At 44.5% G+C, this 18,487-nt stretch overlaps 1 protein-coding gene across 1 annotated transcript in view; it reads right to left on the reverse strand.

Annotated features, from left to right (window-relative positions):
* Window positions 1-1,618: 1,618 nt before the first annotated feature.
* Window positions 1,619-18,487, reverse strand: part of LOC119381708 (guanylate cyclase soluble subunit beta-1) — a 111,137-nt gene continuing 94,268 nt past the window's right edge. The window contains exons 3-7 of the mRNA XM_037649476.2: window positions 15,885-15,988; window positions 14,104-14,343; window positions 10,746-10,911; window positions 5,645-5,906; window positions 1,619-2,032 (exon numbers count right to left, since the gene is read on the reverse strand). Of these exons, the coding sequence (XP_037505404.1) occupies window positions 1,619-2,032; window positions 5,645-5,906; window positions 10,746-10,911; window positions 14,104-14,343; window positions 15,885-15,988 (1,186 nt within the window). The remainder of the gene's footprint in view (window positions 2,033-5,644; window positions 5,907-10,745; window positions 10,912-14,103; window positions 14,344-15,884; window positions 15,989-18,487) is intronic.

Genomic DNA, 18,487 nt, shown 5'->3' on the forward strand with positions numbered 1-18,487 from the left:
GCGTTGTTGCCTCCATAACTGGCTTATACCCACAAGGGGAACTGGTTACACTGTAGTAATAAAGGTAATGCACAAACATGCACAAAAGGTAATTTAAACAAAATTAACAACTTAAAATGATGGCTTACTCAATTGAATCAAAGCGAATTTTGATAAGACTACTCAGAAAAAGCTGATAAAACATTTACATGAAACTTAGACAGTAATTCGGGTCACACTAACAATGTGATCATCTGGACGCTTCAGTAAACTTTTGTAGAGCAATCAGAATAGAGCCAAACGTTTTACATAACTAACAGGCTCATAAACACGAATAGATTAATGTTGAGAGTTAAGCCCAGATCACAGTGGGCATTGCATGGAACATTGTGCGGAGGGAGGTAAAGCGGCGGCATGCTGCTCCATTCATTCATTCATTCATTCATTCATTCATTCATTCATTCATTCATTCATTCATTCATTCATTCATTCATTCATTCAGTATTAGTCTCCAGAAGCGAACACCTGCTTCCTCTTCTTTTTTCTTTAGGGAAAAATTTTTCGTCAGGCATATAAAGAATAAGTGCTTCAGCCCAGGCTCCATCGTGCCAGCAGAAGATTCACAGTAAGCACTGTTTGCTTGCACACCTCGTCACTTCGCCATTTGTCGTTATAGTCTACACATGCTTTTACATTTGCTGTCGCAATACTACCTCTTACGTACTAAGTATTTTTTTGTGGTGTGGCTTGGCTGCCGCGCAAGCCCCACACTTTCACCCCTGCAAGGTGTCTGCGCGTGCGTTGTGCCTGGCTTTAGTAGTTGGTATCTCAGTTGCGCAAGACAGATCGGGAAAGTTGGAGAGGATGAGATAAAGTGACTTTCCACGGCTTGCGAAAGTCGAAACTTCCGTATTTAATTTCCTAGTGGTTAGGGGTATACAGGCTTGGGGTTCCTAACTTCAGTAACTAGGCTCGTCTGCACTAGCGGTGATTGCCGACAGTGACGTGCCAAGCATTCTTTCGCCATTTCATTACGAAAGTGAAACACGCGTGAGGACTAAGCAATGGAGGAGTAGGAGAAGAGGAGAAGCAGGATGTTGGATGCGGGAGGCGGACCTAGCCTTACGAGGTATGACGGTGACTGCACCGCCAGGGCTTCTCATTTCACTGAGCACTTTTAGGAAAACTCATCATCGTTCAAAAGCTCAGTCTAGACGTTTGAACGGCGTGCACAGTGAAGCAGAATAGTACACAAGCGAGCATGCTGTGAGCCACTCGGGTCTAGGGCTGCCCACCATCCAGCCCAAAAGGCGTGAAATTAGTGAGGAAACCATCAGCAATCATGGGCAAAGTAAACATTGCTTCAAGAAAACTCCAGGAGCAGTCAAGGTACCTCCCGTTTGAATATACAGTGTCCACTTGGAAGCACCATATCATATATAGACACGATTAACGTTTAGGGTGATGGTGTTGTGGTTGATTATGACGATATCTTTGCCGTAGTCGTCGTTGTGGTCGTTGTTGTTGCTCGTGTATGTGCCCTTGCGCTACATTATGTTCCTTGGCGAGCAAGAAGTCCCCCCGAAGCTCATACCTTACAAGACCCAACATGATGCATGCTGCGATACGAGTCTTCACACTATCGTATACGAAAGAGCTCACCTTCGATGGCAATATGGAGTGAAGCAGCTCCTCGGTTCGTTTCTTGTCCTCGTCCAGCTTGGACTGCAACATGCGCAGTCTGTTGGTGGCCTCGTCTAGCTTCTCGATGAGCTCCCGCTCTCCACGATGGTGATGAGAGCGCAGGAACAGCTCCCTGGCGGGGTCGTGTATGGCCATGTCGCTGAAGAACATCCCCATGCGCCGCATGTCGTCGATGTCCTTGACGCGCGGCGAACACAAGAACATGATGCTGTTCGTCTCTTCTACCGATACCATTTGTACCCTTGAGCCGAAGAATCTTGGGGCTCGAGTTCTCCGTGTCCTCGTCGTCCTCTGGGCCTTTGCCTGACCGAGGCTTCAGTACGCCTTCTTTTGTCTGTACAACGAACACCTGCAGAAACGCTTTGTTTGGTTTACCGTTTTTAACAATATTGCTTAAGCGCCTATAAAGAGTATCCTTATTGAGCTCCCTATTCATATCAATAGCGACAAGGATCCGTATATATGATGCAGCTACAACTTGAACCTCACTTTTTTATTCTTTTTTGGGAGTGATCTAATGTAGTCGCTTTTTTTTTTGTCCCCATTTAAAAAAGGAGCATGTCAAGATGCTCTCAAGAACACCAGTGTTATATGCACTAATTATAAGGTAAGTTGGACAAGAAAAACAGTCATCTATAGTCTTATATTCTGTTTTGTCATAATGCATGCATGACCCAGTAAACTGTAACAATTTTATGCCAGTCCTGTTGCTTTTCATGCTTATTCAGTGGTTGACGTTGTGCTCCTGTCCATGTTTTTCGCCGTGGTCGTCGGGTCATTCTAGTACTCTTCAGCTGTCGGACTTCTTAGTGAATGTTACTTGCGAATTCTACGCCTGTCCTGAAGCTGAAGTTATTACAAGCGCATTTTCTGCTATGATCCAACATTCATGCGTCACTTGTGATTTAGCGTGGGGTTCACAAAGGCCTTCAAATTTCTTCACCGAGAAAACTGAAAAGACATTCGTGCGACAGCTGCGGGTGTGAAATATCAAGTCGAACGTATCATCTGCTTCTCTTTTAGATAGAACCGCTTTTGAATAACCACTTCTTTTTTTTTTCTTTTTTCGCTGCAACTTATAGAAATGGAGTAGCCGAGGTGATATAAACCTCGACCTTTCCACAACAAGCCAGTTTAAACAGAACAGAACAGAACCAGCGTCCTAATTCATATGTCCCACGTTAAATCACAGGTATTCAATCTCATGACGAAAATTCTCGTACTATTGCCGCAAGCGTCGAAAGCGTCGAAAGCGACCCATGCGTTTCTTTCCTTCCCTCATAGCCGAATAAGTTATGCGATCAATTCTGTAATCTTTACGTGCATCCCGATGTAAGTCACCGCCATCGCACTTTCTTTCTTTCATTTTTCGATCCATCAAACCTTTTGCGGCTTCCTTACACAGCAAACGAAACGCGCGTCTGCTTGACCTTCGTTACTATTCGTTCTTTGTTTTGCTGTCTTTTCTTTTAAATACACATCACCCCACCTCTTCCGTGCGCATTACTGCTCTCAATCTGATTTCTCCCAGATTTTTGTTTCTCCTGAAGCGCGAATAGCGCCTCGCGTTATGGAAGCGTAATGTTCTAGTACCTATTTTTCCTTTGTGCAAGCAACGGAAAGTTTTCGGAACGTTTCGCCGTTTGAGCTTGTTACGAATTCCTCATCCGAGTAGTTTTCCTACAGCGAAAGGCTTCATCGTTTTTGCCTCCGAGGTACTGAGCCACCTATGGATCAGCGCCACGGGGGCCACAAGGAGCTATACCCCGAATTACTGTTGTGCGCAGGGCTTTAGGAGACTCGAATAACTACAAGGACAAGAAGAAAAATCTTTCGAGTGGCTCGTGCCGCCGGCGGTAAGTTACCACGGTCAAGTATTCCTTACGTTCCTTGTGCCTCGCACTGTGTCCACTTCTCTGCACTCCTCGAAAGCAACCGCCTCGCTATTTGTGCAAACCTGCTATAAAAGTGAGAGCAGAAATCGAACGTGAAGAACAGGGGTCTTCAATAAAATACACGCCCCCCCCCCCCCCTGCCTCCGAAAAAAAAACAAGCAAATCAAAAGCTTTTCTTTTTTTGCCGAGTCAGAAACAAGAGAACGAAGTAGTTTTTCGTAGAAACGTGCCTGAGACGTAACTAAGCCAAGCGGGCATTGTCAGAAAATCGGTCCCACATAGCCGCAGGGCTTTTCTCGCAGGATGTTGCGCCGAAGATACACACAATGAAAACAGTGAAAGCAAACGTATATCGAAAGCGCTACAATCGGTAGAGTAGATGCGGGGCTATCTGCGCGGAGAAATTCCGGAGAACAAGCGGAAGCGTAATGACCGCGCGGCCAGGAGGGCCGTTATTTCTTTTACGTAGAAGCACATTTCGTTTTGTCTCTTGTTTTGTATCATTCGAGTCCGATCAATGCACTGGACCGGCTGTTACACAAATAGCAAAGCGAGTACGTACCCGCACTGAAAGATTGAACGTGCCTAAGGGAACGCGCGGAGACGAAGCAAAACTTGAGATAAGATAACGCATTGTCGTAAGCCCTCTGCATCGCCGGTCGGGAAATATACTAATGCAGAAAAAGAATACAACCGGGGTGACAAAGACAGGAGGAATGCAAGCATATTAACTGTCTCAGGCTCTAGGCAGCCGTGGCACAAAGATTTGGCTAGAGTGTTACGGGCAGCGCGGTGGGGGGTCCAGACACGCGGTCGATAAGGCCGAGACCAGAGACAAAATAGCCGCCGGGCGGGAAACAGAGGAGGGAAACGGTAACATCAGCTTCCTATCGGAGCGACGCAGTGCACAAGGCAGCGCAGCCAGTTAAACGGAAAAAGAGGCCCAATTAGAGGGCGGTGCCTCATCGCAGAGACTGCTAGGTACGACCGAAATGCTTAGCGGTTGGACATGGGTCGCGGCGTTGTTTGTCTGCGGACGTGGCGTGGTAGCAAGTGCCGTTCTTCGTACGGGGAACCGCTTGAGTTCTTAAGAATATACTAGTATTTGCCTCTATCTAGATGTCACAGATGTCACAGAGAGCGATGCGATACAAAACCGCGTGTTGCAAGGGCAGCGAAACGACCGGGATGCTGCCGCCACCTGGTGCTGCACTTAAAAAAAATTAAAGTCTTTGTCTCTGGTGAGGAAACGACTGTGCCGCGGCAGCCCAACAATCAATACTATGCCGTTGCAATGAGACTACCATTTCATCCCTGTCAAGGAGTTCAAGTGACCCGTTGGGGATATACTATGAAAGGAAAGCGTCAATAGTTGTGGGTATGCTCACTGTGAGAATATATGGTCAGGTCACTGTTGCGATTGGTGAATGTCACCCTAATCTGCTGATAGTCACATTACCGGCTACTCTGCTCAGTTCTGGTGCTTGCATGGGCCTTAACTGTTGGCATTTATACATTGCGCGGGAATCCGATATTTTTTTTCTCTGTCCTGCTTGGTATCTGGAGCACTATCTCGATGATAATGGGCGTATTTCATCCAAATTTCAACATTATTGCCGGCAAAAAGTGCCATGTTTACGTAGGATTTTCTTTATCGATAGTAGTTGTAAAACAATCAATGAAGGCCTTTTTCTGTAGATTACTTGCGCAATTAATTGCAAGAATGTTTGGTTTCTCTATAGATTTTTGTTCAGCAAACTTGCACTGTCGTGAGCGCAAGAACTTCCTCTTGATACTAGGCCTATTGACCTGCTTTTCATTTATGTTCTCCGCCTACTGTACTCGTACATTTCGTACAGATACCAGCAAACAACACTAAATGACCTGATGTGTTCTTTCTGATATCTCTCCACTGTCTTCTCCCCAAATTCTATTCCCCATTATAGTGCGGGGTTGCAAAGCGGTTACTAACGCTTGGTTAACCTCCCTGCCTTCCTCTTTTCTCTCCGGACAAGAGGGATTGGATTTACGAACCAAGTGGTGGTATAACATGCGCCAGCACTGACCTGATTACAATAACTGCGTATGGACTCGAAAGTGCACTCGATAACGGGTCTCGTTATTTCGAAGATGTCGTCGAACTTGAGGCGGCGTCCCTGCGCTTTACTCTCCTTCCAGCGGTGCCCGACAAGACGCAGCAATCCTTTGCCCGCTTGCTTGATGCCGAAGTCGCGGCCAAACAGCACGTGGAACGGGAACGCTGCGCACATTGTCTTCACGCCGATCGGTAGGTCTTCCGGACGACTGCTGAGAATGTCGGCTGCGTTGCTGTCGAGAAATGAAATACAACAAGGAATGTATTACGGTTTTGAGAGTGGATCTCTCTAAAATCACGCTGAAATGAAGGTATATAAGAAAGTTATCTCTTTATAACTGTTCGTCATAAAAAAAAGCTCGTAATTACAGCTCCTCATTACCAACAGGAATTTGAAAGTAAAAAGAAGCGGACGAAGATGCGTGTAGCTGCCACTTTGCTTCAGGACAGCTACAAGGGTCGCTGTAAATTAATAACGTCCCTGCTGCATATTCTAATGTACTTGGCTTTAAACCATTCATTTTCTGCCTATTAAACGACAACCAACCTTCTGTACTACAATTAGAAGCTCATTCTAACTTGGAGACATCGCCCCTTCATATGTGCTCTTTGACCCAATTGCTCTTATCACCCAATTCTCACCCGATTTATTTATTCATATCTATCTATCTATCTATCTATCTATCTATCTATCTATCTATCTATCTATCTATCTATCTATCTATCTATCTATCTATCTATCTATCTATCTATCTATCTATCTATCTATCTATCTATCTATCTATCTATCTATCTATCTATCTATCTATCTATCTATCTATCTATCTATCTATCTAGCCGCCAAGGTCTGGGCGCTCTCCTGGTTGTCTCCATAGGTTGTAATATACCAAAATTCGCTTGGCAGAGGATCAGTGTATGAAGAGCACGATTCACTGCTCATGACATGAATAACGCAATATACCCGTCACGTAAATCATGAAATCCTTTCTCTCAGTCACGTGTGGCACATACCCGCATACCAGAGTTCATGTTACGCGGTTATGTGCCACAGGTAATACAGAGTCCCAATCAACACAGTTACCGCGAACGTACGCATTGACACGCGAGGAAATTTTCACCATGTGGTGCTTTTTAACGTGCACTGACATCGCACAGTACACGGGCCTCTACCATTTCGCCTCAACCGAAATGCAGCCGCCGCGGCTGGGGTCGAACCCGCGACCTTCCGCTCAGTCAGCAGCCGAGCACCGTAACCGCTACACCACCGCAGCGGTGCAAACAAATTGAGGGAGCTGAAGACAGGACACCCCTGGAAGACGCTCGACTACCATCCACTCGTTCACGTGGTCCGCAACGGGGACCACGTGGATTACGCAGAAACCGGGGTCAATGCTTCCTACAATAACTCTGTCGAGAGGACTATGCCCCTCATCATTACCGGTGACTTCAGCATTGACTTATCAAAACCGGAAGCATCAGAGATCATTTCTTCGTAAGAGGCATCCATGATTTTCTCCAGCTGTACTATACCTCATACTTTCCATGCTGCAGCTACGCTTTTGTTTGTGCAAGAGAACTTGGATAATCAGTGGCTGAAAGCGCGAACCTCCAAGTTCAAGGTTACTTCAAGGTTTGGGTTTTCAGGCAATGTAAGTAGAAAAAAACTACTGAGTTATAGATTTCTTTAAAAAGCTGGCATGCTTGTGCACCAGACCCCTAATTGCCGCGATCACGAACAGATCCGATAACAAGTCCTGTCCAGCTGCTGGTGATCACTGATCACGGTGATGATGACCTTGCTCAAGAACTGTCAAGAACCCCTTCCACAGATGCACACGAGTTTGTGAAACATGCGTGCGTTGTCCGTCATAACGGACAAGTGTAAGTATAACAACCGCAACGCAACTGTAACAACTGCAACTGTGACTGTAACGTATACGTGCAGTGTGCCTTCGCGTGCCATTCGGTTGAGTTTTCTTGCTATGCATTCATGGCTTCGAACTTGCGACGAAACTGTGACTTTTTATTTATTTATTTATTTATTTATTTATTTATTTATTTATTTATTTATTTATTTATTTATTATTTATTTATGAGTACTATCAAGCGCCGTAGCTTTACAGAGGGGAGTGAGTTACAAGCGATAATATGAAAAAATTCCGATGACGGCGGGATTATTATATATTTCTTATATTACAAGCATATTCGTTTCGAATAGGGATGGCCGACAACGCTCTTTGCGACGCCTGCGGCACCGAGGAGACCTTGCAGCATATCTTCTGCGACTGTCCTCGCTACGCTACGCAGAGACGACCCCTCATATTCGCTCTCGCTCGTCTTCACAACAGAACGATGACACTAGAAACAGTTCTCCAATGCCATCCTGAAAAGTCATCGAGAATTCAAGCAACCAAGGCATTGCTCAAATTCCTAAGGACAACAGACTTACACGAACGGCTGTAGACTCTAAATGATGCCGCTTACCGCAGAAGACTGCCGCTCTGCGCTGTGAAGTTATGTGTGTGCGTGTGTGTTCCCCTCTCTTTCTCTCTTTCTTTACTCTTCTTTCAATCTCCCCATCCCTTCCCCCTGTGCAGGGTAGCATACCGGTCATGCCAAACTGGCTAACATCCCTGTCTTTCCTCTCTCCCGTTTTCCTTCCTTATATTACAAGAACATTAGGAAACATTATTTAAACAAATTGTAATACAAAATGCTGTGCAAACAAGAATATGTCATGGCGCTAAACGAAAGGACCCAATAAGGCGAAAAGACGCGAACGCATACTGCGCTAATACGTTTATATCTTTATGCAGATGAACATGTTACATGTTAGGATGGACGAAAAAAAAATAAAATAAGGCATCTGCATCACAAGTTTTAAGGATGTAAAATTACTGGAAACTTCCAGCTTTGGACCAACAGCAAGGCAATAATAGCACTGCGTAGCAACCGCGAAAAAGAGTTTGGTTGTAATAATGTTACAATGAGTCTCCACGCATGCTAATTAGGCTATGTCTTGTTCTTTTTTAAGTGCGTAGCCCTTTAGGGGCCCGCCTTGTCGTCATCCATATAGGTATCGTGTGGCGTAATCACGATCACAATCAAGTGGTCAATACAGGTCTAAAACGAGGCTAGCAGTGCTCAAAACCGGGTTAATATAAACGAAAAAGGTCTAAGATAATATAATTAACACAAATACCCAAGAAGTGATCGCAATAATGAACTTAAATTGCTAAAACCACTTCGGAAACATGCGGCTGGCTCCCGCGCTGCTCAAGCACCGGTGGGTGGAGCAATGGTGCCAGGCGCACAATTGCTCCTCCCACCGGCGCTTCTCCGGCGCCGGTGTTAAAAGCTCCTGCGAGAGATCATTCATAGACAGAGACTAACAATAGCGCAATGGGAATCGCGGGGTGCCCGTGCTACGCACTTCCTCAGGTTTGTCAGTAGTGGAGCTGCATTTAGCGCAGGGTTAGAACTGCACCAATCGCTACACAAGAACGACATTAGCGTTGTATGGTATTTGTAGCGCCTTTCAGTGATGCTAGACACAGGCGGCAGAATTTTTTCAACGCGCTCTTTCAGTGAGCTTTATTTTGTGCAGACCTGGCGTCCCTCGGATACAACTCTACAATAACCACTGGCACAAATTATTCCACTCTTTTTGAGTACGAGATTGGCGCAGTAAGTGTAGGGCGGTACTTATGCTAACTACGTGAAAACTCAGTATAGTGGGTGCAATTCAATGCGATTAAAAATACGTTCAATGAACGATCGTTTCCGTCATTAACGCTCAAACAAAGGAAAAGCCCATTCTCATGCCCCGTGCGCTACTGACTGAAAAAAATAGAAGCGACATTTTTTAATGGAATGAACTCCGCCTTACAGTAAGTACTTTATGAACTTCTCTGCACTTCTTCGTAATTCAGTGAACTTAAATTTAGGTTCACGCCCTTAAAATAGCGTTAAGATGACTTTTTGCGAAGCAGCGCTGCTACAAGCCTGAGCAAATTATTAATGAAGTAACTTTGCTACGCATTATGATTACGTAACATGTCCAAAAAGCTCAATCGTTAATAATCAGTCAAATGTGAGTACGTGCCGTTTCCATATATTCTAGAAGCGCATGCTTCATTGTAAATATGTGATAGGCTGCTGTGTGCGATTCGGCTCTTAGGTGGGGCGCAACGTAGGCAATATGCACGCATTCTTCGTTCACTTGTCAGCCTGAACGACTGCGGCAAGATAATAAATACGCACTAATTAGAGCTATCAAGAATAGACATTGGCAGCACCCAATCTAAAACACGAGTATGTGTACTTAGGGGTAAACGAATGACCATGCATAGAAGAAAGTCGTAGTTTTGCCCCAAAGGCGAAGTACTGATAGTGATAGCAAAGTATTCCGAATCTACACGAACAAGAGGCTCGTAGATTTACCAGCCGTATGAATTTCGCTGTACGCTTGCGCTACTGAACGAATGTACCAACATGATGCTACGCGCCACAAAATACAAACACGAATGTAGTATCTCACGTGAAAACTGCCAGTGCTCGCTGGAAGAACGCTAGAGTGACGCAGAACGCTGATAGTGAGGAACGACGTGCAGCACCACGCATGCCCAAATACGCGTATACCACTTTAAGCCACCAGCCATTTCCAAATGGCTATCCATTGAGCACGCTGACCCTTACCTTCAAGATACGGAGCGTGGGCCGCGTATACTCTCGGCTGAGCAAACAGTGATGCTCAGCGATTGCCGGGATAAAGAAGACGCGCTTCCCAAGCCTCTACACACTTCCCTCTCCCCTCCACATCCCTCGTTTGGCCAAATACATTAGTAAGCTGTCGGTCTTCACAAGATGGTGCACACTCGGTTTCTTTACCTAAATCGAAGAAGAACCTCGGCGACTTGTCTACGGAAGGACTATGTCAAACTTTTCCTGTACCGAAGAAGCTGTCTGAAAGTGAATGTCCTAACACTGTCACAGCTTGAATGTTCGCTGCTTTTAACATAGCGCAACAGTAGCCCACGCTTCGCACTGAAAGATGACGCGCGGCCACATACCTCGGCAGCAAGGAGCTCTTGCCTTCCTTCTTCGTCTCGGTCACTTCCAGGGTCACGTGGGCCCTGTCTCCAAACTCCGACACAACAGAAATGTCGGCGCGCACCTCCGTGTTGAAGAATTCCTTGCCGACCACCTTGACGATGCCCAGCACGATTGGATGCAGCCCTGCAGAAAGCGCAGATGCACATCAGATAAAAAATGGGTAGATATAGACGAGATAACAGCTGGTCATTAAGAGTAACACACTGTATTCCAAGCAAAGCCAAGTGCAACAGAGGAGGCAGTAAGGTGGGCAGATTAGATTAAGAAGTTTACGGGGATAGCGTGGCCGCAGTGAGCACAGGAGCGGTGTATGAGAGAAACATGGAAGAAGCCATTGCCCTGTAGATAGATAGATAGATAGATAGATAGATAGATAGATAGATAGATAGATAGATAGATAGATAGATAGATAGATAGATAGATAGATAGATAGATAGATAGATAGATAGATAGATAGATAGATAGATAGATAGATAGATAGATAGATAGATAGATAGATAGATAGATAGATAGATAGATAGATAGATAGATAGATAGATAGATTTCATACAAACGCACTTTCCATAAAGTCTGTGCACTTTAATGGTTTACAAAATAAAATCGTTCTTGACCCAAGCAGCGCATCATCTATAGCGAACTTGAAATGTTTTCTCCGATAGAAACGTCTTCTCAGGAAAAGAACAGTTTCCTCTTACGGGCTAGGTTTGCCGCGTGTAATGCTGACGTTTTTCTGTCTTTGTGAAATCTTAAAAATCCATGCTGCAGCTACGTATTTCCTTCGTGCAAGAGCACTTGGATTATCAGTCGCTGAAAGCGCGAACCTCTAAGTTCAAGATTATTTCAAGGTTTGGGTTTTCATTCAATGTCAATAGTGAAAAACTATCGATTTATAGATTTCTTTAAAAAGCTCGCATGCTTGTGCACCAGCCGAGATCTCTTTTACTCGTAGTATCTGCAGTTTTCTATCGACCTCAAGAACTGTGCCGTACAAGTTAAACTTCTCACGAAATTTACATAAAAACTCAGCGACTTCGCTTCCATCCCGCACAATTGAAGACAGGCTGCCAATAATAAAGAAACGTATCTTAATCGGAGAAAACACCATAGATTTGTTTTGCATAAGAATGTTAGAAGAATTATTTGTAAGGGCAACCTTCTATTGGTTATTGTCAGCTTACACCAAGGTAAGCGATAACTGCAAAATTGGTGAAGCATCCTTATTTTCCAAATGAAATCGTCTCGTACTTGATGTACGGAGGAAATACTTCCCCTTCTCTTCAGTATTACAAGCGAGGGATCTTCTTTAAAATTTGTGCAGAACTTGAAAACTTTTCGCATAGAAAATCAATTCAGCTAGCCGGCTATCCATCCAGCCCGCTATACTGAATTCGCAGATATAAAATTCAATCACAAAAAAATTGTCCTATAGGCTCTGAAGTGAAGAGGCGTGCAAATGAAAAGACGTACAAAAAGATTATTTGCTCTTCGAACGGTTATGAAAGGGCGAATATAATAACATTATCCAAAGAAAAATTGCATATGACAGAAAACGTCAAAGAAGGGATGATCTGGCTCCCGCTTGATCAGACTTCCTTTCATTAGCCGATCTCATCTGCTTCCTAAGACTAGCTCGTTATATCTTCGTGAGATCATGTTGGGAGGCTTCATTCTCAAAACTCTCGCTGGCTCCGTTGGCGCAGGTTGCAGCGTAATACTTCATTGCATCAGCCAATCTCCTTTACCCTACCGTGAACGTGACCTAGAATTCTTGATTCTGGCCACTGATGAAAACAGCAGTGCGGCCGTAGAAGCTTATTACGCCCGTTTCTTCGAGCGCTTCTTACGCTTAAGGCCAATCTGTGGCGAAACACGTGCGCTATTTTGAAGGTGATGTATCAACATCCTGAAAGCTCCTGTTTTTTTATTTCTTGGCTGCTCCTAATCAAGGGACACGATGATAAGGCGTGGGGGAAATAACGAGAGCTCAAGGATGAGCCTGGCTGTGTAGCTACTGGGGCCGTTGCACAATTACGTCCTCATTTTTTTCCTTCGTTTTCTTCGTTGTTCCTATATTTAGGAAACGGTGGCAGGTCATGGATAAAATAGGGGGTGATAAAACGTGCGCCAGATACTGCGTTACCGCGTCTCGACTTCAAAGCGGGATGAAACAGCACGTGCCTAATAATAAATTTATTACAAATACACACGTGGCGATCGCCATGGTCGCTGCATCAACTTATGTTTAGGCAATTTAAAACAATAGTAGAACCGCCCCTAATAATAGTGAGGTGGATTCGTTCGTTGACGATCCTGTGATCATGGAAGGAAATTGGATCAGAACGATAGCATGACGTCTGCCGTAGTGATGTGCATAGCAAAGAGCCCTGTAGTTGTTAAACTTTGTGTCTTTTCTTGCCGTGTTCGTAAGGGGAATTAACTATTCAAATAAGGCTAATGATGAGAGATGGATTGCTGCGGACTACTTCAGTAATGCACTATTACTGGCGCAATACCGGTCTGTCTAACATGCTGCCCCGGCCAGGCTTGCCAAAAGAGACAAAAAATGTTTCGAGGCCGATGAAGCAATTCTGTGTGCATATCATTACGTGTATTTCGAGACGTCTTGTACAACCATCATATACTGTTTGTTATGAAAAATCTAGTCATGTGGAAATTTTATAATGTGCCTCTTCATTGCCCTGAATTAATTTTTTTTCAGCATTTTTTACTTTTCTTCCCATTCTGCAGGAGCAAACCTGACAATGTATTGACATTTTCGCTAAGGCACGGGAAAGAAAGACAGAAAGAGATCCTTCAGTTCGTTTTATTACCTAGGTGTTCTTTCATACTCGTGTATAGAACGAAACCAAGAATTGGCCTTAGCATAAGGTGTTAAAGCAATATGAGACTGCATGAGGTTCAAAGGAGCGCGGTACGACCTGACATCTCAAGCCCCGAATAAAATACAGGTGACACATTTCTTCCTCAAATGAAAGCCGATACACGTTACCAGCTGGATATACGAGAGTCACAATAGAGAATACATTGTGATTAAGCGCAGTGTGGGACCTATTTATGACAATCGATTGCATCGCTCCAGCAGTGGTAATCGGTTCTCCAATGTTAGATTTACCGATTTACTGTTTTCATATTTTCATGCTGCATTGGATGTGTTATTGCACAAACTAATTCCCTTCCCCATGCAGAGTAAATAGTGAGAGATTTGCATACGCCGGCTAAATTCTCTGCGTTTCAATCAAGAGTTTTTTCTTTCGTATTTCTAGCCCAACTACTACAAGGTAAAAACAGGCGTACCTTTTCGATCACTGTAATAGTGTAGCAGTATTTGACCGCTGGGACCTGGTGTTACACGGAACGAGGGAGCTCGCATTCCTGGATAGGTGGAGGCCAGGTGGTCGTGCAGGTTGTCCAGGTTCGTCAGGAAGTCGGCCATGTTGGAACCTAGGACACGCAGGATGTGGTCGTAGCCGTGCTGCTGACAGAAGTACAGGAAGTGTTCTCCGAACGCTTCTAGGCACGTGTCCAGATCCAAGCCTGCATTGGTAACATCAACGTGTATTGCAGCAGTTTTCGTTAGCGTTCAGAGAAGTGCAGGAACTTCGCTAAGATGTGATAATAAGAAATTCAGCGATGGAGACGAGGCTTTGGCTCATTTCCACATTTTGCTACAAATAACGCGTACTGGTTGGCTTTTTGTGTCTACAGTAAGATGACGAAGACTGGTGTACACGGTCAATAATGATATCTGGGGTTTAACGTCCCAAAACCACGATATGATTTATGAGAGACGCCGTAGTGGAGGGCTCCAGGAAATTTCAACCACCTGGGGTTCTTTAACATGCACCTAAATCTAAGTACACGGGCCTCAAACATTTTCGCCTCCATCGAAAATGCAACCGCCGCGGCCGGAATTTTATCGCGCGATCTTCGGGTCAGCAGTCGAGCGCCATAACCACTATACCACCGTGGCGAGGCCTGGTGTACACGATTATCTCGAGATAAGTTCTTCGACACTACCTTTTTTCAAGAGGTGTTGACGCCCCTACTGCAGGTCTTATTGCTTTCGCAGCTACTGTCAGCATGCGTTGCCGTGTAAGTATGCGAACAATTGCACTTGACTTGTGAAGGATATTGTTCGAATATTTTGCGTACGTATAAATGCGCTTCAAAATGCTCGCGTTTTGCGCTTCACCTTAAATGGTCCACGAATCCCAGTTTTGGATCACATTCCGTGCTAGCGGGTGAATCCGTGTCCGTTCACAAGCAAGCTGGCGAAATTTTATCAAATTTGGTCGAGCACTTCAATCTATAATTGAATATTCTTTCTAAAGACGCGAGCAGCCTGAGTCTCCGGCAACACTGGTGTACTCGAGAGCTTTGGCATAACAAGATGCTTGCTGTGCGAGCGCCTGCGCTCCGGTGAACGATGTTCATCCCTGGTCAGCTGCGCGTGCAATCGAGTCATTTCAGCTTTCTTCAGCTTGGCATTGAAATTGAACGATTTGCAACTGGCTGAAACTTTGGTAGAGCACATGACGTCACAAGCGCCTTAGGAAAATGGCGGTCGAGGCAGTTGGGCGGGGTTTATAGCCGGCGACTTCTACGGGCTTATTCTGTACTGAAATATTCTTGTACAGTTCATTTTTCATGCATGTAGTGTTACAATACAATCTGTACTTCTATTTTTCGCTGAAAATCGGAAATTGTTGGATGATCGTGTCATAACCCCTTTAAGAAGGAGTTCATATTGTTAGAGAGCGGTACGAACATGGATTAGTGGAAGTTCCTTAAAAATTGATCACGAAGACGAGTCTGTGTGAAGCGCTTATGTGTGTGGCACCTCGGCCATCTTCAGCTGTCTACCAACGTACTCGTAAATATATATTCCAATTACCTCTCCTTTTTCGTGACATTTGGTGGAGATGCGGCAGTGTGTGTTATATTCTGGAGTGGGCGCTGGTAAAAAAAAAGTGGTCTGCATCACAAGCGAATTGAGGGCGTCGACCGTCCCTAAAAGTGCGAAATGCTTGATTCACGCACACCTGCCAACAACGACAAGAAACAGTTTCGCTTACCAAGCACCTCGCAGGCTGCGGCCACCAGTTTGAGCGTCATGTCGTCCGTGTACACTTTATGCATCAGGAAAGAGGCTCCGTGCATCGTGATTCCAGACTTCTCTCTGCGAATCGGGATCACGAGATGCAGCGTAACACTGGGCAAAGACGCAACAAACAAACTACAAACGGGAAATGATTTTCCTTGAACAACGCTCCGAGACGACAAACGCGCTGCACAACTAATGTACCCTTTTGCAAGAAGATTGAGCAAATATATTGTGCACTTACTATACATGCACTGACTCCTAGCGCACATATGGTCTAGACATTGTAATATGTACAAATGGGCTTGGTCATTACCGCGGCTTCTTGAGGGGACGGCTGTTTCTAGAAAACTTTTAGGGCACATAAAGAAAGCAACTGCGTCAGAAGGTAGCTTTAGTGTGTGTTGATAATAGCAGCCGTAGCTATAGTGAATATGGCGTTGCCTTGGCCTCGGCTCGATTCCAGACGAAGCGGCTGTATTTATGTGAAGGTAACAGGCAGAAACGCTCGTGCACTTATCTTTAGATGTTGGTTAAAGAAATCGACCTGGTGAAGGTTAATCCGAATCAGCGCATCTTTCCACCTTTCTTTCTTTCGCCATTTCCCTTCCCCACTGCAGAGTAGCATGTCAGCAATTTCTATGTGCCGGCTAAATTAGCTGCCTTTCAATAAAGTGTCATCTATCTCTCTTACTCGATGCTTTTTGCAATTGTTTTTTTCGTACATCGCCTTGTATTCGCTATAGCAGCCTCTTATTTTATTTTATTGGCATTTTCCACGCACGGTTGTAATACTCCCTTTTGTGCTAGTTGAATGCATAGCAAAATAAAATAAGTAAATAAATTTTCATTAACACTTTCAGCAGCACAGTATATCGTTAGCCGGTACATAGACTTGCTAACGTACGAGATTTTCTCTGCTGTCCTTGCTTCATCGTTCCATGTACACTAAGGCCCTTTTTACTTTTAAATTCAGGTCTTTTCGGTGCCTGCCAAGTTGTAGCTTGATAAAGAGCTCCTTGTCAGCTTCTGATGAGCTTTTAAGTGCCACTTGTCACGCAAGGGAACTGGTGCGCCCTAATTGAGAAATTAAACAGTTGTTGATGGCGTACCATACAACAGCTAATATAAGAAAAATAGAATACTTTGCCGAGCTTGCTAATCAAGGCATTATTTACTTGCTCGAAACAAGATTATCTTGCACAGGAAGCGCGAAAGTGTTGCGGACAATAGATATAACACAAAGATAAGGCAATATTAATGAGAACTAACAGACAATAACGCCAAGGAAAGTATAGGGGGTGTTATGTGTAGTATTTTGAATATAAATGTGAAGAAAGTAAAGTGGACGAAAAGATAACCTGCCGCCGGCAGGGACCGAACCTGCGACCTTCGAATAACGCGTCCGATGCTCTACCACTGAGCTACGGCGGCGGTCATCCTCCCGTCCACTTTTATGGGGTATATATGTGCATTTAAACCTTGGAGTGTTAGTCAGCGCCAATCGCAGCCATGGCGGCGAGTGTGGAACACTCTTTTTCTGCCTTTCTGGCGTCACGTAGCACGTGATCTTTTTACGAGCTGGCAGCTGACCAATAATCCCTCGCATACTACCTGAAGGCATCAAGTCTGCCAGAACGAGACCCTTGCTATGAATGAAGGAAAGAAGATGATTCTTAAGGGCTCGTTTTCTTTGTTAGACACAATATTAATGAGAACTAACAGACAATAACGCCAAGGAAAGTATAGGGGGTGTTATGTGTAGTATTTTGAATATAAATGTGAAGAAAGATAAGACAGGCACCATCGATTGTGCAGTGTGCTTTACAATATGTCAAGCGAACTTTAACAACCAATTGCCACTCTGAAACTACATTAGCAGCAGTTATTAACCGAATGTAAGTAATCGCTGCCAAAAGAATTTCTTAAAGACCGAGGTTCTAGAACACTTCCTCCATGGTTACAACGTGAAACAGAATAAAGCGGCAGGTTGGGCGTGCTGGCGTATTGGTAAGCGCTCGTCCTCGTCGTCTCGTTTCGCGCTTGTCTGTTTATTGAGCTGCGATATCTTGAAATGAAAATGAGCAATGACTCTCAAAGCTCTATTTATGAAACTCATATTTTATGTCTATTCAGCTGCGTTTATCTCGAGACAGCCTGTTAAAGGTGCCAGAAAAAAATATATGAACAACGATTAAGACAGTAGATCGTTGCAGACTGAGCACATATTCGGATACCTTAAAAAAGGAATGAGCGACACTTTCTGAAAGTATCTTTTTTTTTTAATGTTATACACTATATTTTTGTATATAGTGAAATGTAACGCTTATCGAAGCGCGGTACCGTCATAAAGAAAATTATGTCCTGGGCAGATTATGAGCTCGACGATCAGCCATGAGCCAGCCAGCAAACCCACGAGGCGGCGAAGAGGCAAGACCTCGACATCCTCTGCGGGAGGCCTAGGCCGCGCCACTCAAACTGCGTGCTCTCAATTAAATTCATTCTTCCTCCTGTATTCTTTCTATCCCTTTCAGAAATCATCGAAAACCTTTCAATTTATCGTTAATGCAAGAACCT

This window comes from Rhipicephalus sanguineus, chromosome 2, assembly GCF_013339695.2.
Source record: "Rhipicephalus sanguineus isolate Rsan-2018 chromosome 2, BIME_Rsan_1.4, whole genome shotgun sequence".
Taxonomy (NCBI): domain Eukaryota; kingdom Metazoa; phylum Arthropoda; class Arachnida; order Ixodida; family Ixodidae; genus Rhipicephalus; species Rhipicephalus sanguineus.